Genomic DNA, 27,293 nt, shown 5'->3' on the forward strand with positions numbered 1-27,293 from the left:
GTAGGGACAACTGTAACAGTTCAAAAGCTGTTCAAGAATCTGCCTGTAAGAAAACAGTTTTATTCTACAGATAAGAAATGTAAGGAAGAAATTAAAAAAACTCAGAAGATGTTGATGGCCTATGGCATTATAAAACCAGAACTCAGGATAATGTTTACGCATAACAAGGTAATAAATTTATAAAATTGCTGCTTCTGATAATCAAAATCTGGTTTTACTTTTCAATAAGGAGCCCTGCCATAATCTCTGCATGGTTATCTCAAAGACAAGAGTGACATCTATTGGGCAGATGAAATTAAAATATTTTATGTTCCTTACTCTTGCAAAAATGCTTATTTTTATATATGTTTGTGTATGTTTAGTTTTTGAAAATTTTAGGTAATGTTCTTTAATGGAAAAGAAATATGATCCTTGAAAGAACATTGATCATGTACATTTACTGAGAGCTTTTTTTTTTTTTTTTTTTTTTTAATTTGATTTATATGCCGCCCTTCTCCGGAGCCTCAGGGCGGCTTACAATGCGTTAAGCAATAGCCTTCATTCTTTTGTATGTTTTATACAAAGTCAGCTTATTGCCCCCACAAACTGGGTCCTCATTTCACCTACCTTAGAAAGGATGGAAGGCTAAAGCAATCTTAGGGCTAAATGAATCCAATTCACAATTGTTTAGAAATATTTGCTGCAATGGAAAGTTACCTCCCCGTCCCCCATCAAATTGCTTATTTTACCTTCAGCTGATTTGTTCATGGTCCAAGTTGGTTTTGCGGAGCTCCATGGCATTGAGATGATAATGCAGAAAAAAATTACACCCCTGAACACAATGAAAAAAATGACAAATATTTCTATACATTGTTGGGGATATAATTTTCATTTTTTGCTCAAGTTAGGGTCAAAATAGAAGATGCATTCATAGCCTTTAGGGTAAACTGGGTATAGAAACTTATAGTTCTTGAAAATCAAAGGTTAAACACAGATTATATATGTGTTGTTGGCCACAAATTTAGGAAATGCGTAATATATGCTACTAGGCAATGTTTGATCATCTTGTTTTCCTTCTTTTTTTCCCCCCTGAATTTCTTGGAATGGGTCCAGACAACATAATCTTATATTTGTAGCTATTTTCACCAATACATCCTTTTTTTTAAAAAAAATGGCTTCAGTTAAGGAGGAAATAAAATGTTTCTTGCCAATGCTGTAGGAGCAACCCAAGAATAGTGAGAAGATAGATTTGGAATAGCAGCAAACATTTACTATTGAGAACTGTAGTGTCATGAAATTGGAGATATTTTCACAGGTAATGAATAATCAGATCTGAGCAAAAGGTCAAATTAGTTTACGTAATTTAGATTCAGTACTAACAAGTTGCAAAGTTGTTGATTTCAGCCTGTTGCCTTTTTTTATTGTTAATATGGTTATTGAAAGCATAGTTTTAAAACTTTAACACAAGAGGTCGCTCATTAGCTATGGCACTAATTGGAACAAAACAAAATAAATAGCCAGAATAGACCTTTAATTAACAAATTCATTTAATTATTACAGAGGGAGAACCTTTGCATTCCATGATTTTTACAACCATCATTTTGTACAGATACAATAAACTGATCTGAATAAAAGATATAGGTTTTGGTTAAGTAAGAGCACATTTAGACTGCTCTTTACATTTTATTTTCCTTTTGTTCTAGTGCTCAGGTTTATGTATTCTTTGTATATGCTTTTTTTCTCCCAGAGTTTGAAGAACATTGTCTTAACTTTTCATTTTTTCTTCTTTAATAAGTGACACTTTTACTTGAGTGCATCTATACATTTATAGCATAGAAGATAAGATATAAGATAATATAAAAGACTGAAATTAGACATCTAAATGAATAATTAGAGTAGTATGAAGGTTAGAGATCATGGACAATCTTGAAATGTTTTTGAAATTGGTAGCTTAGGAGTTTATATTGGTATAATGAAAAAAAGTCTAGTTGCAATATAGGACTCATGGCAATCTGTTAGTCTGTGTACATTCTAATCCTGAATCCATCTTCTTTATGTAGAAAGAAGTGAAATAGCTGGTTGGAAATGAAAGAGAAAAATGTTAGACAAGATATTACGGTTATATTTCTGAATCTGAAATTGTATTATACAGTAAGTGTCAAGTGCCAGGGAAATTAGGAAATCCAGGCAGTTCAAATGGATATAAAGATTTGTTGCAAATTTAGGATCTCTATAAGAATCTGAACTAACAGTCAAAGCAATTTGGCAGTAGATGAGGAATTCAAGGTGGGCTGAACTTAGATCTCTTGTGGGCACTCATGACTGATGATGCGTTCGACTTGTCTCTCAAGCTCATCTCCTACATCAAGCCTTTGAATGTTTGACACGTTGAATTAAATTTACCCTTTGAATGTTATTGTAAACTCTTTCATCATGTGGCAGAAAAGCGATTCAAAGTTTTATATATTTGAACATGTCTCTCAGTTTCTGATATACAGGCATATATGCAGCCACATATATGCCTTTATATCAGAAACGGAGAGACATGTTTGTTCATTAATATGAACAAAACTGTGGCACTGGTGTAATATAGGGATGGGTAACAAGTCACTATCGCAGAAGTACAAAAGTATTTAGGGAAAATTATGGAATTGTGCTGGGGCAACTCATTGGACATTATACCTTATATAATTATACATATGCAGTACACATGGATTGCCAACTGACAATAACAAAATGGAAAAATAGTTGAGCTAGGGAATGGAATGGATAGGAGTGTAATGTTGAATTGGACATAGCTGACCAGCTAAAAGCAGAGCCAACTGTAGTGGAATATAGAGCCAGCGAGTAGATGACTCTTCGTAATTCTTCTCCGGACAAGCTGCTTTTCAGCTATTAGGAACATTTGGATTGACAGACGCAGTAAGTTCCCTTCATCCTTAATGAAAGAAATTTTAAATATAAGTATAAAGATTTTTTAAAAAGGCATTAGGAAAAACAGCCAAAGAATCATTAGAACTTTGATTTTGGAAGGTTACAAATAGAGTAAAGATCCAGATGGCTTTGAAATAAAATTTTGGAAAGAAAATAAAAAATAAAAGAAAACTTTTATGTTTAGTTTGTATTGGTTTTTTATCATTTTAATTTTTAATAAAATTACAAATAAAAAAATATAGCTATTAAATATAATCAGTCAAAATTAGGGAGTTAGGTAGTCATCTAGATCTCCTAAGTAAATAGTGAATAGAGCATGCCACACGTCATTGTTGCCTTGTATCTTGCTTTACTGTTCTAAAAATGGCTCTGAACTTTCCTCTTACATATAATGCTGTCATCACATGGTACATGATGTGATAAATTAACTTATATTAACATATATTTATCCTCTTTTGGAATCTTCAGGTATGTAATATTCTATAGAAATTTGGCTGATGCGTTTATGGCACTGTTGTTTCTGGAAATATATGTGGACTTTACAATAAATATGTATTTTCTGCAAACATATTAGGAACATTGTACTGAGAATAAAACCAGTATATTCATAAATGTTACTTTTCCCTGTAATTTGAAGTGAGAGAAACATATTGTTGTCATTGGTTGATTCAAAAAATCATATATGATCTCCTGTGACCAGCCTCCTTCTCTAGGATGTATTGAAATAATGCATAACTGTGGTGTAATCACAATTGGTAGGAATGTTTCCTTAGCTCTAGTGCATTAAGAATGGTTAAGAATGCAAGGAACACAAACAGTCACTAGATTGATATTATTCCATATCTTCACCCCTATTCCTATTCATTTCATTTCTGAAAACTTTTTAAAGCACTGTGTGTGCTTTTATACCCTCCCTCCTTTTCCCCATAGATCAGGGCTGTTAAATTTGCGGCCCGCAGGCCAGATGCGTCACATGTTGGCCACACCCACGCCCAGTTTAGTGAAGGAAAAAAGTCCCGATATGTCACATGATGCCGCTGTGATGCCGCGAGTTTGACACCCCTGCCATAGATTGACAAACTAACAGAATGCCCCTTGGCTTGTTTTCTTAGTAATCTTCCTGATATTTTCATATTATTGAACCTGAAAACCTGGGATAATTATATTTTTTTCTAAAGAATGTTTTGTTTTGTGTTAAATAATGGTTTGCTGAACAGACAACCCCTTGAACTACTGCTATTTTGACACCCTAGATTAGGTTGTGTGTCATCTTTTTGTGAAGGTTTATCCTGCCAAGACATTCTTTGAATACTGATAATGTTGATACTCCTGCCAGTGTGGTTGTGTTAGAAAGAGGTATTTTTCCTCTTTCATCATCATGTTCCTTGAAAGCAAACTGAATAATATAATGATCACAGGGAGGTCATTTCATATCATTTTTATTATGGATTTTTTTTTTAGGTTTCTGTAATTGGAAGCAGAAAGGATTGGGAATATTAGATGTTTATTTCTTGCCTGTTAATGAATGTTAAAAAAAAATCCTACTGTATTTTCACTACCTGGAAATTTTAGCTGCTTTTTGCTTTATGAAGGAGGTGACTTCTAGGAATCTGAATTCCCATTTGTGTTTTGGAGAAAACAGTTTCAAATTCTTTGCCACTTTAAATATTTTAAATTAGTAAAATTACTAGTAACGATAACAAGGTTGATTGGGTACACACAAGAATTGCTGCTTATATTTTGTAAGTGTGAAGCAAATTAGGATTAATGTTGGTTTAATTCAGTCCATTCCAAAATGGGAGCCTGTGGAAGGTTATTGGTGCAACTGAGTTTTCCTTTTGAAATGATATAACAAATTGAGATGGCAGCTTGTGGCTAACTATAACAACTGGATTTCTGATGTCATGTAGATATTTTAACACAAGACGGAAATACCAGGATTTTAGTCGCTTTCCACAGGGTCCTACTAAAATAGCGTTAATGGAAATGTTTTGCATGAAAAAAATGAGAGTGCATATCTATGTGAAAAAGGAAAAAGGAAGCTTGTTTACTAGCAGGAAAATCTTATTGATTAATAAATGTATGTGGAGAAGATGGACACCTGTCTACTAGGAAATGACTGAGACCAACTCATCTTACTGTCTCTCAGCTGTTAAATATTTAATGTAACAACACCACCCCCCAACAGGTTGAATGTGAAGTGTTGACCTAAAGGTGACATTTTTGTATCCTATTACTAGTTCCTTCACTCATCTTGTTTCTCATCCATCACATTTTTCAAACGGCAGCATAGCATTTACAGCAGAAAATTATATTAGCTGCTTGCACATATAGTAGTAGGTTCAATGTAAAATGTGAAAATGTGTTTCTTCAGATCTTGTGAGGTATATAAATTATTTTAAAATCCTGTGGGAAAGAGCAAATGTCTTTGTCAAATATCATGAGAAAGAAATTTGTGGGCTTTTTTCATTTTTGTATTTGTCTATTCCTGTGTTTGGTTATACAAATATTAGTTGCTGAGCGTTAAACTGGGATATCAGTCAATTTTTCTTTTTTGCATAGAAAAAACTCATTTTTTAATATTTCCTTGTTGGCTCTGATTAAGAATTGGCACTGATCAAGAATTGCCATTTGAATTTGAATTCTATTTGTATCATGTACAAATTGTCTTGGAGACATCTTCCATAGGACACAACAGATTGTAATACCTGCCTTTTTTTTTGTTTTAGTCTTAACTGGTAGATGGGTGCAAAGAGAGAGAGATGATGCCTAGAGGCAGACGCTTTGAAAATGATGAGTGGTATACTCTGTCACCTTCCGGCCCTCAGACAAAATGCTAGATTGGAGATCTGGAAAGGGACAGCATGCAGGCCAACGTATTTCTTAATACTTTGCCAGGAAACTCCAAGAAGTAAAGTGACAGAATTTCTTAGAGCAGAAGACAAAGACTGTATATGGTCAGAGGGACATGACATACTAACATCTCTATGTTATATAACGCTGCCCAAAGTCACCTTATACGGGAGATGTGCATACAGTTTACATACATACATACATACATACATACATACATACTATGGTAATAAGAGTTACAAAGTGGTTATTCTACTCTGTTTATATTGCATCTACAAATTCTCATTCAGCAGCACCATTCTGTTCAAGATTACCCAGAATGTTTTCAGGAAGAGTTAAGTGGAATAATTCTTCTGCACTCTGCTGTAACATTCGTGAGATTCCATATGAATAAATCACTTGTTTTTAGCTCAAAAGTAGATGTCACTTGGATAAAATATAGTGAGTGGTTTGGGGAAAAATATTGCAAGGTTATCTGAAAATGTTTTCAATTTGTGGAATCCAAGAAAATGAGTAGGTTTTTTTTATAATATTAGTTCTACTTTTTGGGGTGAGGGGGGTGGATCCATGTTCTGCTTGGCTTCTTCTGGTAACTAGGAGGAAATTTCCAGTTGAATACAGTATATGAAAAGTGCTTCTTTATAAGAAGTGCTACCATCTACCTTGATGGAAGCAATAATGTATCTACTCCTGAAGTTATTTTTGAATCCAACCATGTCCTGTCCAGGGGTGGGTTCTCCTTATCTTTACTGCCAGTTCACAACGGGGCCGTGTGCTCTTCTGCGCATGCGCAGAAGCGTACTGATGATGTCAGAGTCGGTGGGTGGAGCCTCCCGCCAGTTTTACTATAGAACTGGTGCGAACCGGGGGCAACCCACCACTGGTCCTGTCTCCAGGATGCCCTTTTTGGAAGAAGCTTTGTAGAATGCAGTGGGGTAGATGAAGCAGAATATCTTAATTCCTCCCAATTAGGTTCAGACCTAATAGATTTCCAAATAGTGTTAAATATCATCAGCCGTGATAGCCTTCTAGACTGTACAAGAAGTAAGTGTGCTCTTTATGATGTTTTTGATAGAGAGTTTCCAGTCCATAGTTACAGGAGAGAAATACTCATGGTTGTTCCTGTGTAAAGTATCTCAAGGGTTGACTATCCATATTATTTTAACATCTATATGTAACTGCTAGAAATGTCCATCCTTTGATTTTGGATGAAGCATCATCTTTTATGTTAATATCTACTTATATCCTGTCACTTCACCCAGCTATAATATAGTGGAGGTCAGGGGTGAAATGCTCCCGCTTCGGACCAGATCCCCCGATCCGATAGTGATGGTGGCGGGTGGTTCGGAGAACCGTTAGCAAAAATCCCTGTGCGCCCCCCCCATACCCAGCTGAGCAGCGCAATCATCAGAGGCTTTTTAAATTTATTTTTAAAAGCATTTTTTCTACAACCTCTTCGGCCGAAAAAATGCTTTTAAAAGTTAAAAAAAAAAAGGTTGGCCACGTCCACCCACTCACATTACCCTCCCACCACCAAGCCACACCCACAGAACTGGTAGTAACAAATTTTACATTTCACCACTGGTGGAGGTCCTTATTCAATATATGGAAGCTATGAAAGACTAGATGAAATGAGAACAAACAAATAACTTTTTACAGAACAAACCTGCAGTTTGTATTTTCTGGGTTTTACACTTTTTTCATGTCAATGTTGTTTACTCTGCTTCTTCTGCTATGGAAAAGGGGAGTCTTAATTTTTAGAAGGATGTGATTGTTTTTTGCTTATCTTTGCTAGAATTATTCATGCAATGGCTCAGCAGTCTGCACTCCTTTTGGTTTTGGATCTCTAATGGTCTCTTTCACTAGCCTCTGTCTCATCTGTCCAAATCTTTTCTGTCATCTGCTTCTCCAGAATACCTCCCCTTTCAAAAGAAGGGTTCAGATGAGCAAGGAGAAATCTGAGTCTGCCAGTCCTGGCAGAATCTGTTCTTAGCACTGACAGTGGGAAAATTCAGTAGAAAAATTAATTTTCAAATCCTGCAGAGCAGACCTAAGGATTTATTATTGTCCCAGTTAATAGCACCCTGTGCTGTGATTTGAAATTTGTAACACAAGGTATGCTAAGAAATAACCAATGTTATTTTAATTGTTAATTGAGGACACTGAATTCATCTATGGAATTTACAAATACTTTGCAGTGCTTCTATGGATCCAAACAACTCCTGATGATAGTATTATTTTTCATCAGGCATTAGCTTTCAGTGATACACATGGTCTCATCTGCTTGCAAATTTTTAACACAAGTTTCTAAAATTAGTACTTTTAAAACAGTTATGTCCATCTGGCAATCTGTGGACTAGATCTGGCCTCTTAAGCAATCTCTCTGGACTAGAAGTGGCTTTCTTACATTAAAAAAAATGTAAGATATTTTTACTCTGGAGTACATTGCAAGTTGAGTTGAGTTAGGATTAAAACCTTAACGGCTATGTTCTATTTAGCGCCAAGCCAAAAAAAAAAAAAATTAAGAACTTGTTCAGGAAATCAGAATTGTACAATATGAATATACCCATTCAAATATGACCCATTTTTGTGTCAACAGTGAGGAAAACCAGGAAGCTATGCTTAGGCATCCATTCTGTTTCATCCAAACTAGGAACTATGATTAGTAGACTTCCCCAACACATCAGTTTCATAAACCAGCTGTCAATTATGATGAACTAAATTAGGATTTATATTTTAGCATGGTACACAGATGTTGTTAATATCTATTTGATTGCCTGTTGAAGTATTCAATGGGCTTCCTATGAAACAAAATGAATGCAGAAAATAGCTTCTTTTGTGAAGTGCTTAAGTTTTAGAGGGTCAAGGAATACACTGAACATTTGATGAGCCAGGCTCTATATTCCAGTAATAAAAGCGGATGACCTAAGTCATAAACTTAATTAGATTTCATTTTAATTTTATTTAACATAATATGGTTGGGGCCCCATTTGTGCTGAAGCATTGCATGTCGTGCTACTACCCCGTACCCCCAGGTTGACTCTGGGTATCTGGGTTGTGTGTTTGGGATGGAGGACACACACACACACCTCGCCCCAGGTAAAGGAAGCAGGAGGCCAGGGTTAAGGGGTAATGAAATATCTGGAGGATTGGGGTGAGTTGTTACATCTAAGTGGTGATGGACAGGGGACATTTAAATAAGAGCCAGAGGATGGGTTTTACCTGGGGAAGATGCCACCAGTGTTTAATACCAATGGCTGTTCTGGCCCACTTTGTAAACTGTCAGTTCTTATAATCTTCAATGAAACAGAGAGAAGGCAAGATATATTTGGCTAGCGTTCACTAAAGCTAAGATGGTCTCTATGTAATAGTATATTTTGATAGCGTACTTTTGCAGTGTCATCATACTGCCTAGAGTCAGATTCATTCTTGGCTCATCATGATCCCCAGATTTATATGACCTAGAAAATACGGGGGTGTGTGACAATGTATTTATAGCATAATCTTCAGAGTATAATCAAGGCTATAAATCAAACAGTTCAGGAAACCTGTTGTGAGATAGAATGAAAAATCATAAATGTACTTCAGTACTTTATCAAAAGTTTAAAAATTCAGTAATACTATGAATCTTAATTAGAAATGGTACCAGTCTAGGATTAAAAAGTAAACATAAATGCCTAGGACATTAACTGCATTTGTTCTATGAGCTTTGTATTTAGCAAGTTGCCATGCTCCAGAGTTGGCCTGCTTTCTGTTCCTCACTGTGAGTTGTATCACATGCATCTTAATTTACATGCAGTCTAGATGATTAAACTAAACTAATTTAATGAAATGTTTAATTATTAAGTTTTTTAATTCCATAGCATAATCCATGATTATTTTTATCCCAAACAATTACTTCCGTTGTAACAAGATTGCAGGACTTTATTATTTTCTTTCTGGCATAATTATATTACATCTCAATTTTAAAGTGTGTAGATTGTGTATCCCTAATAATTAATTAAAGATTCATTAATCACATTATATATAGGAGATTTTGCATATGCAAGAACCTTACTGCAACTCAGATGGATTTAGTAGGCGTTCTCTGGTATAGAAGGAAAATCCAATGATTCTAAAACTCATCCATTCATTCATTGCTGTAAAGTTGATGTCAGCTCTTAACAATTACATAGATTTTCTCTAGTCTGATTCTTCACATCTCCCATAGTTGCATCCATTGATGCTGTAACAGAATCCATCTACCTTGCTGGTGATTATCCTCTTCTGATTCTGTTTCCTACCACTTCCATCACTGTCAGTTTCTTCAAAAAAATGGTCTTCGCATAATGTGTCCAAAATGTGCTAATTTGAGGCTTGAATGAGAATTCTGAATTGATTTATTTGAAACTTGAGAGCTTTGATTATCCATAGTATTCTAGCCTCTTCTTCAGAGTCCAATTTGCACTTCCATAATGTTGTGGGGAAACCATTGCTTTCATGATCCTGATCTCAGCATCTGAATGTCTTTTCCAAGGCCTTCATGGCTACTCTATCAAGTGTTAATCTGCAGAGTAATCCTTAAGTGCTGATTCCTTTCTGTTAATATTTAATCCTAAAAGGGAGAACCCAGACGTTACAACTTCTGTCAATTCTAAGCCTGGTTTCTGGGCCTGTTGTCTTCTTTATATTTAATGTTAATCCATTTTTTTCACTGTATTCCTTGACTTTCATTACTAAAGCTTGCAAATCATTTGCATTTTCAACTATTAGAATAGTGTCATCAGCATAGCATTGGTTATTGATATTTGATACGGTTATTTTTCCTCCAATTGAAAACCATATTCATCTTCTTTTAATCCAAATTCCCTCAATATATATTCTGCATATCGATTGAATAAGAGGAGAGTTTATGGCCTATTCTTACTCCTTTCTGACCTGAATCCAGTCTGTTTTCCTATGTTCTGCTCTATTGTGGCTTTCTGATTTATGTATAGGTTTCAAATGACAATATTGAGATGCTCTGGCTTTCTTATTTTTCTAAGGACATTCCATAGTATGACATGATAAACATAATAAAAGGCTTTTCGATACCAACATAAACAAAGGCTTTTCGATATGAAGCACACATTAACGTATTTTTGTATTCTTTGACTTTCTCAGTTGTACAGCATGCATTGACTATAGTGTCTTTTCTTCCTTGCCCTTTTTTAAGTCAGTTTGAACACATGCCATCTCCTTTTCCATGTAAGTCTCTATTTGGATGATCCAAAGCCTTTTTTATATGAAATTAAGATTATTGTATATTAGCTTGCTAACTCTGCCTCCTATCTAAGTCTCTTTTTTTCTGTATTGGAATATTGATTTACCTCTTCCACTCTCTTGGAGACTGTGTCATTCTCCAGATTTGTTAGCATAGCTTGGTTAGCTCTTTTATTGAAAGTTTTACATTGCTTGCCATATTTCTGTCAATTTTCCATGATTTCCTGTAGCTTTCATTCTTGATAATGATCTAAGTGCTAGTTTAACTTCAGTCATAGACAATTTAAATAGTTCCTATAGATTGGAAAGTAGATTTATTAGATTTGTATGTATTTACTATTACTGCTGTACTATTACAAAGGTGTTAGAATTGGGAATTTCTGAGCATAAAAGAAATGTAAATGTTTCTTTTGTATATGTTAATTATTTACCGCTAAAGAATTGTTACAAATGAATTCATGAGTTGCCAATAAAATATGCAACAATAATTTAACTTTATTAACTGTCCTATGTAAATTTCATTCAGATTTGTACAAAAACTGCCAAATACCACTTTCTTTTTCTTTATTTCCATATAATGATTACAATAAATGCATGAAGTGAAGTAAAATTGAAAGCAGTGTGTATGCAATTCTGCTAACTTTGACTGTTTTTATTATTTTACCTTTTTGAAAATAATTTTATAAAAATGATCATTGTATTTGTATTTACATTGTAAATGCATTGTATTTACAATCAGTCTAAACAACAACAAAAATTTGTTTTTTTGCATATTGTAACTTGAATGCCATGCTTTAAACAGATAGCATAAACCTTGTCTGTATTTTATGCTTTGTAAACTTGATTAATATGAACTGAACATATGAATTTCTTAATCAGGTAGAATTTGGTTTTTATATATATATATATATATATATATATCTGGACTATTATACTAAAATTTATCTCAGTTTGAAAATGACTAGGATTCTGTAGCAAGAGCCGAGGTGGTGCAGTGGTTAGGGTGCAGTACTGCAGCTACTTCAGCTGACTAGTTCAGCAGATCAGCGGATCAAATCTCACCGGCTCAAGGTTGACTCAGCCTTCCATCCTTCCGAGGTGGGTAAAATGAGGACCCAGATTGTTGGGGGCAATATGCTATTTAATATACTGTCTTTGATGTAAGCCGCCCAGAGTCCTCAGAGAGTGGGTGGCATAGAAATATGAATAATAAAATAAAAATAAATAATTCAAGTACTAGAATTGGGTGAGATTTCTATCTGCATACATTTTACCATGTGTGCAGTACTAGCATTCAACTGTTCAGTTTCCAATTTTATTAATTACTGTTTTGAAATGAATGTATTGAAGTAATGACTGTATTGACTAACTTCTTTCTCAAGTCATACTGATGGTAATTTGTGAATCAAAAAGCCAACATCATTGTAGATTTTTTAAGGGTTATACAATTGTGTATTTGTAGACTTCCCAGTTGTTAAAAATCTGTCACTAGACAATAAAATAGGTAAGGAGCTCTAGACCGACAGACCAGTTGCTACACAGTATATACCAAAGGAACAACAGCATATGCTGTACTCAAAAGAAAGTACATGCGTTTAGGAACAGAATGTTAACAGCCCAGGATGAGTGTGCCATTCTATACCTATGTTTGTGAGTAGATCTTGTTCGTGTGTGTGTGTGTGTGTGTGTGTGTGTGTATATATATATATATATATATATATATATATATATATATATATATAATGTTATAAATTTGGCTTTCAGACAATCATATGGCAGAAGAACAGGGTACTAGATCATAAAATGGCTTTCATGGAAGTAGTGGGACCTGCTGTTATGAAGAACATGGTACCTTTTCAGCAGCACCGTGAAGATCTGGAGTTAAGTTTCTAAACCTTTACATAAATTACTTATTCCCCGTATTATTTCAACTTAATATTATTTACACCTCATTTGTTGTCATTTGAGTTGTCTTTGAGTAATGGTTTGACAATAACATAAACATTAAAACATCCATATTTTAATAAATTTTCTGAAAACATACTAATCAAAAAATCCCCCAGAGAATGTAGCAGAATAATCCCAAAGATCAAACTGTCTTTATTTTTTCTCTCTGTGCCACTGCTGTGCTATATTATTTTTAAGTTCTTAAATTGCTTGAATCCGAGTCATCTGAAGGAATGCTTCCTAATCTATGATCGTCCCCCATCGCCTAGAGATAATTGAAGTTGCAGTGGGCTTAATTCTTAGTATCTCGGCGTTTTGCTTTTTAAATTATTTTACTTCTATATTTGCATTATAGAACATAAAATAACAGAGTTGGAGGGGATTTTGGAAGTCTTCTAATCCAGCCCCTTGCCCACAGCCCAGGCTCATTCTGTACCATTCCAGACTTTCTTTGGGCTTGATGGGATGGATACATGTGTCCCCACATCTGTTGATAATATGTTGATTATCTCTTCCAGGATCTTCCCAGGTCAGGCTGATTGATTAGTTGCAATGGACTTATTTCTCAGCAATTCAGCCTTGTTCTTTTTTTAAAAAAATTGTACTTTTATTAAGTATTTTGCTTATAATAGTAAATTCTAGTACAAACTAAACTTTTAAAAAGAGAAGAAAATAGAATAAAAGGTGCAAAAAGAAGAAATGAAAGAGACAGAGGAGAAGAAAGTAAGATATAATTTAGTAAAGAAATATATACAAAAGTGATTTCCAAACTTCATCACAAGTATAACACATTTAGTGACTCTTCACCCCCTCTAATATTACAAATATTCTTTTCATCCTATATTCCTATATATATTGATATTTGTTTATATCAATAAACAAATCCACAAAGCATCCTCTTCACCTCTATTGGTGTCGGCAAAAAGTCCGTAAAAGTTTTCCAGAAGTAAGAACATATAAACCAACTTTATATTTCTTTCTTTTAAGTTCTCATACTTAATCTTTGGTTCATTCAAATATTGTCAGCTATGATGACCATTCCAGAATTTACTTTCTTGTAAGTTCTTTAAGAGAATAGGATAATGGGCATGTAAGTATGTATTTACTTACATATGTATGTATTTATTTTTAATACTGAGTAAAGTACAGTACATTAAGAACATACAACTTATTATATATACGCATATCTATGGGTATATATTGCTATATTTGGAAAACTACATATAAATATGCTTATTTGAAATGATGCACAGAAAAGGCTTGTATTTTTGTCGCTGCTGTTTAAAAAGGAAACTGCAAAGGAATTCACTGTTGGATAAATAACAGATCAAATAAACTAAAGTTGGCATGGATGGATTGGGTCTCTTCAAAGTCCCTTCCAACAGTTTGATTCTGGGTTCTATAAGTAATAACTGAAAAGTAAAATATTACATGGAAAATTATTGAAAAAACTGTATTTACCTATTTATTTAAATACCAATATTTACCAATTTATCACATGTACCAAAATGACTTGATTTTTGTTAAAGGTTCTATGTGATTCAATGTTATTTAATGATCATTTAATGATATTCATTATCATTATAGATATCTTTTAGTGGCTTTGTTCCAAAGCCTGATTCAGATAAAGGTTTGACAGGTCATTCGAACTCAGAAAGAAGTTACATTTTTATAAACAGCCGACCAGTGTATCAAAAAGAAATTCTCAAGGTACTGCCTTTTCAATCCTATTTCTGTGATTTATAAACATTGTTTAAATTAAATTATAACAGACTTGAACTCAAGTTTTAACTTTGTACTTTAGAATGCAAGCCTATATCACAAGTTGTTTTGAAATTGCCTTCAATTTTAGAATTTTATTGCACTGTAGCATGGGATAGAGATGACAGTTCTTAATTGTTGAAATTAGTTACCTAGGTTCTCCTCCTCTTTAACCTAAGATAAAATTAAAAGTTCCCATATTAACTCTGAAAATATATATATTTTTAAATATAGCCTGTTCCTCAGTAATTACTGATGGGCAGTAATTTGCCTTTATTAACACAAGGAAGTACTGAATCAGCATGCATTTAGAACATACCAGGTGAAATAGCATTACATTATTGTAGCATGTCACTTTACCAGCAACAAAGTTCCATTGCGTCCATTTTATGTAGTTGCAGTCTAATAAAAGCTGCTATTTCTTTCCTCAACCCAGTTATGTGACCATAATTCTTGCTATATATACTTAAAGTTATAAATAAACAATATAATATGGAATCCAGTGTCATAGAAGCAAAGATCTGCTATAGCACTTTGTAAGGTCCTCTCGAGCAGCTTTATACAGGAAAGGTTACCATAAAGAAAAGAAATATTCCCTACACAGTTTCTTTGATGAAAAGTAATCCATTAGATTCTAGCAATAATTTGGTATTGTATTTAATTTAAAGTTAGAAATATTGAGTAACTTTGTTCTTTTTTTATGAATATTTTAGCTTGTTCAACAGTACTATAGCAAGGATTTTAATCGTTTGTTCCCGATATTCTTTCTCAATATTACTATTCCTCCATCTGCTGTGGATGTCAATTTACTACCAGATAAATCTCAAGTATTAGTACATAATAAGGTAGAGTCCTTAAGTCTTTTTTTCTTTCATAATATGTAATTAGATACTAGAGATTTTACTATGGTGATGCAGTAAAATAATTGTTTCTGAGTATGTGTTCCAGTGGTGAAATGTAAAATTTGTTACTACCGGTTCTGTGGGCGTGGCTTGGTGGGGGGTAATGAGACTGGGTGGGTGTGGCCAACTTTTTTTTTTTTTTACTTTTAAAAGTAAAAACAAAAACCTTAAGAGATTGCAGAAAAAAATGCTTTTAGAAGCCTCTGACGATCAGGCAACTCAGCTGGGATCGTCAGAGCTTTTTAAAAACTTTTTTTTCCTACAACCTCTTCGGCCGAAGAGCTTGCAGAAAAAATGCTTTTAAAAGCCTCTGACGATCCCAGCTGAGCCGCGCAATCATCAGAGGCTTTTTTTTTACTTTTAAAAGCATTTTTTCGGCCGAAGAGGTTGTAGAAAAAGTGCTTTTAAAAGTAAAAAAAAAAAAAAAAAAGCCTCTGATAATTGCGTGGCTAAGCTGGGGGGGGGGCAGGGATTTTTGCTACCGGCTCTCTGAACCACCCGCCGCCATAGCTACCAGATCAGGCGATCCAGTCCGAACCAGGAGCATTTCACCCCTGATGTGTTCTTTTAATATTGCTTGGATTTTTAAAAAGAGCAAAATTCTTGTGGCCTGAAGATAAATAAATTGTTCTGTAACAATAAGTAATATATTTTTATTGAATTATTTCTTTGATTTTTTAGGAGTCTATCTGTCTTGCTATTGAAGAGAGTTTGATATCATTATATGGACCATTAAATAGTTCTGTGTCTAATGAAATGAATACAACCAACAATATCTCAAAAGATATTAATGAAGCCGAACAAGAAGTTACAGGCAAATCTTGTACAAGAATAAATCCACTTGCTTGTACTTCACAATATTCACTTAGTAATGACATACAAAATGCAAATGTACAGGAAAACAGATTAGTTGGCAATCAAAGAATATATAATCATTCTCATGATATGTCTACTGAAATTGAAATACCTGATAATGAAATAGTTGGATATGATCAATTTCAAGATTACCAACCAAATAATGTACTTTGTCAAGATCAACAGAATAAGAAAATATTTAATTTAGATGATAATACTGCAATTCAGTGTGAGAATAGCATGGAGAGTGATTCAAGAAATTACAGTTTTCAAGAAGAAAAAGAAGGACCCAAAACCTCTGCAGATTCATCTGAAATCACTGCTGATAAATGGAGTCTGGGGAATGCATTTAAAAATTCCAGGGCAGAAAATCTGGAACCTGTTCAGATTTTAATTCCAAATATGGATGAAGTAAGAACTCAAACGAAAAAGAGTGGCCTAGCAAAACTCCAAGAAGAAAGTAACAATCAAATTGTTAAAAAAACAAATGTGATAAAAGATAAAATGGGTCAGATTACAGCCTATGACTTAATTAGTAATAAGGTTATCAGGAAATCCATGTCAGCATTCGAACTTTTTGTTCAAGACTACTCTCCTGATTCATTGAGTGAAATTACCAAATTAAACTCTGAAAAACTACTGCTGAAAATGGAAGCAGTGTGGAACTCATTGAATGAAGAAGAAAAAAAGAAGTAAGATTGTTGAACTTAATTCTGTATTAAATCTTGTCAGTTTAAAATAGACTAGATATAAATCCAACAACTAAAAAAATACTTTCTTTGAGCTTGGTAAAATGTGTTTTTGATAACTGGCTGCAATTACAATTCAAGTTAATACCTTTGTTTTATGAATAGCCAACATTTAAGAAGGAAGTAAACTTCATGGTTTTCTGGATCTAACTCTCTCAAGGAGCTAGGAGATAATGTTTTGAGGAAAAGTTCTTTTGTGCAGGTGGTAAAATATGCATCCAGCAATTTGCAAATGGACTAATGCATGCAAAAGGATTTTTCCCTTTTGCCCTACTTCATTTCTGCATTTATGTAAAATGCAGGTAGTCCTCAACTTACGACGAATGTAGAGACATTTGTTAAGTGAATTTTGCCCCATTTTATGATCCTTCTTGCCACAGTTGTTAAGTGAATCACTGCAGTTGATAAGTCAATAACCTGGTTGTTAAGTAGATATGGCTTCCCCATTGACTTTGCTTGTCAGAAAGTTGCAAATGATGATCACATGACCTTGGGACAACAGCAACCGTCATAAATATGAACCAGTTGCCAAGCATTTGAATTTTGATCACATGATCATGGGGATGTTGCAAAGGCTGTAACTTTGAAAAATGGTCAAAAGTCTCATTTTTCAGTGCCATTGTAACTTTGAAAGTCACTAAATAAACTGTTGTAAGTCGAAGACTACCACAGTTGTCTGTATATGGGGGAGGAGGGATCCACTTTGTCTTTGGTTCTCTTCACTGCTTGAAATGTTGGCTAAATCCATTATTACTCAACACAGTGCTGATACATATATTTTTATTTTTTGACAGAAATAAATGAATCCAAATAATTTAACTGTAGTTATAATATAGTCATATTTGTATTAAAAAGGAATTGTTATTGAAAATACAGTGACTTAATGAGACTTAGTGGCTCAGTGGCTAAGACGCTGAGCTTGTTGATCGAAAGGTTGGCAGTTCAGTGGTTCAAATCCCTAGTGCTGCGTAATAGGGTGAGCTCCCATTACTTGTTCCAGCTTCTGCCAACCTAACAGTTTGAAAGCACGTAAAAAATGCAAGTAGAAAAATAGGGACCACCTTTGGAACAGCATTCCGTGCGCCTTTAGCGTTTAGTCATGCCGGCCACATGACCACGCAGATGTCTTCAGACAGCTCTGGCTCTTCGGGTTTGAAACAAAGATGAGCACCGCCCCCTAGAGTTGGGAACGACTAGCACATACGTGCGAGGGGAACCTTTACCTAAAGCTATTAAAATGAAGCAAGAAAATTGTTTTTCGTAATGAAAACCAACACATTATGTATTTGTTATATTTTGTGCTAACACAATCATATTCTGTTCTTTCCCATTCTCTTTATGTAAGATATGAGGAAAAAGCTGGCAAAGATCTGGAACGATACAACAAGCAAAGCAGAAAAGCTATGTGTCAGAATATGCAAACATCAATGAGGGAGAGAGAGAAAAGACACAAGATTAAACAAAAAGACTGCTTAAATAATCAGCAAAAATTGGACACACTTTTTAATTCGCAAATAAGAAAGAAGCATGATGATTACCAAGCAAGAAAAACTGTACAACTGCCTTTCTCCATGGATGCATTCAAACAAAAACTTCAAAGGCTTGAACATAAAAAGGCAGATCAAGAGGAATCTTGCTTAATTCGCCTTCCGAATTTTCCTGATACATGGATACTTGCCTCTGAGGAAAAAATAGAGATGCTAAATCCATACAGAATAGAAGAAGCCCTTCTCTTCAAAAAACTAATTGAAAACCATAAGCTTCCTATAGAGAAATTGGACAGTCCTATTATATTAACTGAGAGGTAAAGTGAAAATAACATTCTAGAAGTATATCTATCTTAAGTAAACAGAAAAGCATAGAAATGTTTGTTCAAGCCATGACATATCTACATCCTTGCATTGTAAAGAATAGACTTTGATAGAGAATTTAGTCAGGATCTTCTAAACCTAAACTTAATTATCATCTCATTGATTGGAAAGTTGATTCTAATCTCCCCTTCAAATGCACTGATAATCCTAAAGGTTGAAATGCTTTTGCCACACACAATTATGTAGTTTTGGATTAATTGGGATCTCTATCTAGTTTTAGAACCTTTTAGAAAATTCAAAAGAATTCACAAATTTTTAAGCAGCATTGTGTATGGTGTTATTATCTGTAGTTAGAACAGGAACAGTTCCATTACTGGTAGTCCTCGATTTATGACCAGAATTGAGCCCAAAGTTTATGTTGCTAGGTGAGACATTTGTTAAGTGAGTTTTGCCCCATTTTACAACCATTTTTTGTCACAGTTGTGGCAAAGTGAATCATTGCAGTTGTTCGGTTAAGTGAATCTGGCTTCCCCAATGACTTTGCTTTTCAGGTTTAAATGTCAGAAGGTCATAAATGGTTCATTCAGCACCATGGAACATGGAGTTGCTCTCCTAAAAAGAATCTCTGTTAGGATTTTCTGGCAGTTTCATTTAGCTGTTGCAGCACAACATCCCACTGAACTTTGGATCCAGCACATTTTCACAAGCAAATACTTTCTCATCCTAGGATTTTTGGGGAGTACCGTAGCTCTATTTGAGGCAGATTCAAAAGTGCCAGAGGACAGGAAGACAACTCAATAAACATCAAGGATTGTGAGGTTAACTGCAAGGTGTAATAAACCCACAATTTCTTTATATTTATTTCAATCTACTGTTGTAGCAGTTGCAATTCCCTCCTCAGTAGTTAAGTATACCTTTGCAAAAGTCACATTTTAAACTGTAGACTGTTCCATTGATTTTTAGAAGGCTTCATTCACCCGAAGGAAAATACTTCAAATCTTCAGAGAGGCTTATACCACTAGCACATACTATTATGCCAATCTTTGGCAGCAACAACAGGATTAAAAAGACCCTGGATGCATTGCCCTGACTTAACCCAAGGTCTAATGCTGATTAGTAGTTCCAAGTCAGGGAGAAGACCTATCTTTGTTCACTAACAGATCATGTTCTGTGAAATAGTTGTAGTATGAGATGGGAGTACATGTTCTTTTATTGGGGTCTCTATAAATTACATTCAGCAAGTGATAGAACAATCTTTTGACTGAAGCCTTTCTTTCCTCGGTGCCAAGCTGAAAGGGCACAACTTCTCTTCAATCCTTTCACTGTCTGCTCTAGGAAAAATGTGACATTCTCAGTGTTTGTTTAGATTTGTTCTTTCATTTGTAATTTTACCTTTTATATGCATTTTTTTTTTCTCTTTAGTTAGTATGACTTTGTTGGAGTCAACAGAAATTGCCTCAATTTTCTTGAATTTCACTTTCAGTAAATGCCTAAATTGAGGTAGCAAACTTTCATCTGCTAATATTATTCTGTTTGCTATGTTTGGGTGAAAGCCTTCTTATTAATATAGCCTCCCACTGTCAGGCCTTTATCAAACAGATTAGGAAGTTCAAATTCTCAAGCTCACAGATGTCTTTCTAGGAACAGACTCTAGAAACTGCAGATTCAAAGATAAACTATAGGCAAGTCATTTTAAGTCTCTAAATCTTGGGTCCCTACATTGTCAGTCAGGCAGAAAGGCTTAAACTGATTCTCCAACCAAGCATCTTGAAACCATTGAAAAACCTTTACATATCTGGTAATATAACCTACCAGGTCTTAGCTGCTAAATTTTTTGTGAGTTTGATAAAACTATGAAGAACTGGTCAGCCCCACTACCCTCTAGTGCTGCCTTCTCTTTTTGACTTCTAAGCAAACTATTGGTTAATGTCTTTCCTTGTTTTGCTTTCTCTGGTATTAGATGAAATTATTACAATTGTAAATTTTTGTTCACTGCTTCTGTACTCTGCTAAATAGGGGTTTTATTATAAAATAGACTTCAGCTTACGACCATAATTGGGATAGGAACTTTGGTTGCTTAGCTGTGTGAATATTGAATCTCACCTGATTTTACAACCCTTTTGTCACAGTCATTAAATGTATCACACATTTGTTAAAGAAAAATCAAGCTTCCTCCATTGACTTTGGTTGTTTGAGCCAGGGGTGAAATGCTCCCGGTTCGGACCGGATCGCCCGATCCGGTAGCGATGGCAGCGGGTGGTTCGGAGAACTGGTAGCAAACATCCCTGCCCACCCCCATGCCCAGCTGAGCTGCGCAATCATCAGAGGCTTTTTATTTTTATTTTTAAAAGCATTTTTTCTACCATCTCTTCAAAATGCTTTTAAAAGTAAAAAAAAAAAAAAAGCCTCTGATGATCGCGCGGCTCAGCTGGGATCGTCAGAGGCTTTTAAAAGCATTTTTTCTACAACCTCTTCGGCCGAACATGTTGTAGAAAAAATGTTTTTAAAAGGAAAAAAAGCCTCTGTCGATCAGGCAACTCAGCTGAGATTGTCAGACGCTTTTAAAAGCATTTTTTCTACAACCTCTTCAGCTGAAGAGGTTGTAGAAAAAATGCTTTTAAAAGTAAAAAAAAAAAAAGTTGGCCACGCCCACCCAGTCACATTACCCCACCACCACCAAGCCACACCCACAGAACTGGTAGTAACAAATTTTACATTTCACCACTGGTTTGAACCCTTGAGTAGATTGCAAATGGTGATCATATGACCCAGGGACACTTCAACTGTCATAAATACATGCCAGTTGCCAAGTACCTGAATTTTAATATATGATCATGGGGACACTGAGGATTGTTAAATGCGACAATTAGTCGTTAATCAGTTGTTTTAGCACTGTCATAATTTTGATAAACAAATGGCTGTAAATTGAGGATTATCTGTAATAGACTTTTTGTACCATTTCATTCAAAGAGTATAAGCTAACTGCAAATATTTATAAAAATAAAAAACAATGTGGTACAATCCTTAACACATACTACCCCTTTGGAATACTTTTTAAAATTCTCTATCTTTTTTAAGAATGCTATCTTATGTAATTTTTTTATTGTAGTCTTTTTAGTGACTCTCATTATATGGAAGTGCTTTGCAGTATGTCTAGAGAAAGTGCAAGATTTGATGGATCATCCTATTTGTTGGATCCCAGGCTTGTAGCAAATGGATTTAAGATAAGGATAATACCAGGTATCTATATCTTGGTTTCTTACTTTAATTCTTAGTATATTTTTTTATATAATACATCAGGAGATTTTATTTGAAAGTAGATTTAAAAATGATAATTTCTAAGAATTACATGGAAAAGGATATTACACTGGACATACAAAGGAAACTGAAATAACGATAATTTGTCATATTTTAAGAGGTGATAAATTACTAAAAATTTGTTATACATGTGATGAAAGGGTGCTGCATCTTATCTTCTTTCTTTAAGATCACAATAGCACTGCCTGAGAATCGTTTAACAAGTGATTTAATCTTTGAATTTTAAATCTTTTTTTATTAACAAATTTAAGCCTTTTCAATTTCTACTAAAATTTACAATAATAAGAAATTTAAACTCATCATAGCAATACATGCATGTGGAGACAGCAAAAAGTTTTTGCAAAACTTTACTTTAAAACTAGTTAAAGAAAAAGTGCTTTATCCTGTTCTAAGGTATTGTGCAAATTTAAGTGTGTTTGTAGTATAATCACATATTTAGGATTGCTGTTAAGGGCATTGCTTGGCAGTATACCTATTTCAATATACAAATCAGAATAATATGTAAACTATATCCAGTTATTCCATGTATCATGTATTTGTTTTATGATAAGGTACTTCAGCTGTGGAAAGTGAGCTGGAAATAGAAGGAATGACCAGCTGTCTGCCATATTATGGTATATCAGATTTGAAGGAAATTCTAAGTGCTGTGATAAATAATAATGCACAAGAAGTCTATGAATGCAGACCTCTTAAAGTGGTAAACTATTTGGAGGTAAGAATGTTGTATTCTCAAAAAAAAATTGTTCCACAGCTTAATGCTTAACTATAAGATATTACTCCCTGAGGGGTAAGACAATTATACTAAAAGCAGTAATTAAATTAAATAATTGGAATATTTCTTTTATTATCTAGTATTAATTTACTGTTATATGAGATGCATATTTTTAAATAATGTAACTATAATAATATAACTAAATAATATAACTATATAAATAATATAACTACCTTTTAAAACTTATAGCTTCTACAATGGAAGCAGTGTAAGAAACACAAAGCATAGTCTCATTTCTTGGATTTGTGTTTGGATTTAAGACAAAGTCAATTTGATCATATTCATTTGTGAAAAGTCTTGTCTGTGTGTGTAATAAGGCAAAGAAAGAAAATAATGTAATAGAAGATCACCCACTTGCCAAATTTCTCTCTACTATTAGAATATATTGGAAATACATTATGACCATCACTTATACATATTCTTCATTCTACAGGGAGAAGCAGTCCGATTATCCCGAAAATTGCCTTTATATTTATCAGAAGAAGATGTACAGAATACCATAAACAGAATGGGGAAGCAACTTGGAACCCAACATAACAGCTGTGTCCATGGTCGTCCATTTACTCATTTCTTAACAAAAATACCACCAAGTAACTAGAAAGGAATGGAAAATACTGTTTAAAATCATTTCACCCTTTTACATATGTTATACTATGGACATTTATATTTTTAAAATTAGTATTTGGCTATAACTACTGTATTAGAATTTGGTTTGAAATTCATGTGAAGGTTATATTGAAAATAACCTGTACTTCTTTCTGTATATGAATATTCCAAGTTCATATCAGCTGGACCTATATATTTAATGCTGCATACTTTTATTTATAGATAACCTTGTAAAAAATAACAGGAGAAACTGTTAACTAAAATACGCATTTCTACATCATAAACATTGTTCACAAATGTTTGGGTAAAGATATATTTTTTTTAATTTCTCTTCTTAGACATACTTTTTGATATAAAATACAATCAATGTAATTTCTTATTTTTTTATAATATGCTCCTGAATAAAATATGTATGTGGAAAAACAGATTTTGGATAGAATTATCTTAGTTTGGGAACATCATAATGGCATAGTAGTTTCACAGACCAATTATTTCAAAAGGATAGCAGAACATTTCATGAAAACCAAAGTATATGATCAGTACAAATTAGAAGTATTATCTGCATGAGTTTGAGACAACTACTTAATTTGAGAACTAAAAATTCCACTATTGTCCGGGGTCATTAGTATATCTAAAGGAATATGGTTTGATTTAGCATATTGTATAAAACTGGCCTTTGTTCATAAACCATTGTTTATGGCTTCCTAATTGCTTGTCAACTCAGCTGTTAGCGACTACTTTGTAGACTACTTTTTCAGACAGTTTAGGATGTCTGAACCAAGCTTTCAGCTACTGTCCAGCAGCATTTTAGTGTGGTCCTGGGGATTCCCCAAGACACTCTCAAGGGTCTGTGAAATCAAAATTATTCCCCGATTAATATCTGACAAAAGGTCCTCTCTAACTTTAGAATAGAATAGAATAGAATAGAATAGAATAGAATAGAATAGAATAGAATAGAATAGAATAGAATAGATCCAGTGATTAATTGTTCTGTCAGGAAAATTCTCCTTAGTTCTAAGTTGCTTCTCTCCTTGATTAGTTTCCACCCATTGCTTCTTGTCCTGCCCTCAGGTGCTTCGGAGAATAGCTTGAGTCCCTTTGTGGCAGCCCCTGAGATATTGAAACACTGCTATCATGTCACCCTTAGTCCTTTTTTTCATTAAAACTAGACATACTACAACGGTTCTTCATGTAAGTCCTCTGAACCTACAGGAGGCTGATTGGCAGGTGGATCAACCTCCAGGAATACCCCCAATCAGCTGTTCCCAGAGGTGAATTTTAGCAACTGGTTCCTTGGTTGTGAGCTCTGTGCCTTTGCTTTTTTTTCTGCCTCTGAAACTTCTGAAACTGTTTCAGAAAAAACATTTTTTCCTGCCTCTGAAAATCTCCGAAACAGAGCTTCAGAAAAAAAGCCTCTGAAGCTCTGTTTGGGGGATTCTTTTCTGAAGCTTTGTTTCTGATGCTTTCTTCAGCCTCTGAAACTTCCTTTTTGAGAAGCTGGGCGGGGCTACATTCGGAGTATAAGACGCACCCAGATTTTCACCCTCTTTTTTTAATGGAAAAAAGTGTGTCTTATACTCCAAAAAATACGGTATGTGTCCCAGGATAATAATGTGAGATCGTAAAAGGCGAAAGATTTATACGATACTTGATATGTATATAATGTAAATATGTAACCGCACGACACCTCAGATGTTAACTGAGATTTGATGTTTTCTTTTTAAAAAAAAACTCTTAAAAATCAAAGTATTATTAAAAAAATAATAATAATAATAATGTGAGATCGTATTAGTGTTAAATTAGTATTAAGTATGTTCGCTGCCTTGAATTATGTATAAAAGAGCTGCGGTGGTGCAATACTGCAGGCTACTTCTGCTGACTGCCGGCTACCAGCAGTTTGGCAGATAGAATCTCACCAGGCTCAAGGTTGACTCAGCCTTCCATCCTTCCCAGGTGGGTAAAATGAGGACCCAGATTGTTGGGGGCAATATGCTGACTCTGTAAACAGCTTAGAGAGGGCTGTAAAGCACTATAAAGCGGTATATAAGTCCTATTGCTATAAAAATAAAGCGGGAAAGAAAAAAATTACATTGGTGCCTACCTGTGGAACTAATTGCATTTGACCTAGACCAGACACATTAGTAGCCAAGATATAGTTTACCAGCCTTGTAGTAGAAACAATGTCAGGATAGAATGAAAGAAGCTTACCCCAGATCTGGGAAGGGAGATCTTCCAGATTAATTTCCGCCTTTTTTTTTTTTTTTTTTTTGGCAGGTTGAAGTCTTGACAGAAAGCTAGGGGCAAAACGCTAAAATAAGGTGAGGTGGGAGTTTTGATGTCTCCCAAGATTTAAGAAGTGGGATGGGGATTGGTCAGGACAGAAAAAGTAGCTATTATTTCAGTTTTAAAGACACTTAATAATCCAGGTCTAGGCTTGAATGAGCTCTGAAGAAAACACATTTTAAAACTGCCAAATATTCCAGGAGTCAGTATAAGACTCTCTTGAAGCAGACAGTATAGCTAAGCCAATTATTTGTGTATACTCAGCTTGTGTGGTTAATTTGTAGTTAGGTTGCACCATGAACTCAGACAAGGGTTTTGGGCTAACATAGACAGATGCTGCAGAGCAACGGTTTCTGAAGGGTAACTCCAGTCACACTAGTTTTTAAACTGGATGTAATTACCTTAAAGTGCTGATGAAGCAGTTTGAAATTGCTTGTTTCTGAATTGAAGATCCTGTTTGGGACTGTTGCTACTGCTGAGACGCTAGTGGAAACAAATGAATAAAGAAATAAGAGATAAACACCCAGCAGTTTTTTTTCCTTAGGAGGAAATTCACAGTTTGTGGTCCGCCAGTGGCCTGCAGAGCTGGCAGCAGAGTCAGACACTGAGGAGGTTGGGGAGGAACATGGGCCAATCCTGGAATCTGGGGAAGGCTCAGATGAGGGCTCTGCATCAGAGGCAGAGAGGGGGCCAGGGCCATCTGGGAGTTATGTGCTGCCTCCGGAATCTGACATCAGCGAGGCAGAAGAATAGTGTGCACATGCGCAGAGCTACCAGAAGGCAAGAACAATTAAGGAAAAAAAGGGTGACTCGGGAGTAAGGCTTGGAGTTGATTGGCCTCTCCCATAAGATATAAAAGAGGAGCAAATGGACGTGAGCCTTTGCAGGAAGCAATTAGTTAATATAGTCAATTCAAGCTCTCAGAAGTCCATTTGACTCTGTGCTCCATTTGGCCTTGCAAAACTAATTGGCAATTAGGTCTCTGGCAGCGTTTCAAGGGAGGTAAAGGTGGGTGCTTATCAACATTACTCTGAAAGACTATGTCAACTCGAGCAGACATCTGTTGGAATCTTCACAGACTTTTTGTGAATCATTACGGGCTGTGAATGACCATAATTCACAGCCGTCTCAATAAAAGAGCTTTTTGGGACTAAAATTGTGATTTATGCTTTCTCAGGAAGCCTAGGTCAGAACACACAGTGTTGGAGTTAGGAAAAGGAGTACAGGTAGCCCTTGACTTACAACAGTTCATTTAGTGACCATTCAAAGTTACAATGGCACT

General features: G+C 34.8%; 1 protein-coding gene across 1 annotated transcript in view; it reads left to right on the forward strand.

The window, feature by feature from the left end:
* The window catches only part of PMS1 (PMS1 homolog 1, mismatch repair system component), a 40,561-nt gene extending 16,682 nt beyond the window's left edge, over positions 1-23,879 (forward strand). The window contains 10 exon segments of the mRNA XM_087882108.1: positions 5-168; positions 12,772-12,887; position 13,325; positions 14,542-14,664; positions 15,429-15,560; positions 16,299-17,164; positions 18,567-19,025; positions 22,142-22,272; positions 22,902-23,062; positions 23,556-23,879. Coding sequence (XP_087738234.1) covers positions 5-168; positions 12,772-12,887; position 13,325; positions 14,542-14,664; positions 15,429-15,560; positions 16,299-17,164; positions 18,567-19,025; positions 22,142-22,272; positions 22,902-23,062; positions 23,556-23,744 — 2,342 coding nt within the window. The 3' untranslated portion in view covers positions 23,745-23,879.
* Positions 23,880-27,293: the final 3,414 nt, after the last annotated feature.

This window comes from Pantherophis guttatus, chromosome 1, assembly GCF_059756535.1.
Source record: "Pantherophis guttatus breed Tessera chromosome 1, ASM5975653v1, whole genome shotgun sequence".
NCBI lineage: Eukaryota > Metazoa > Chordata > Lepidosauria > Squamata > Colubridae > Pantherophis > Pantherophis guttatus.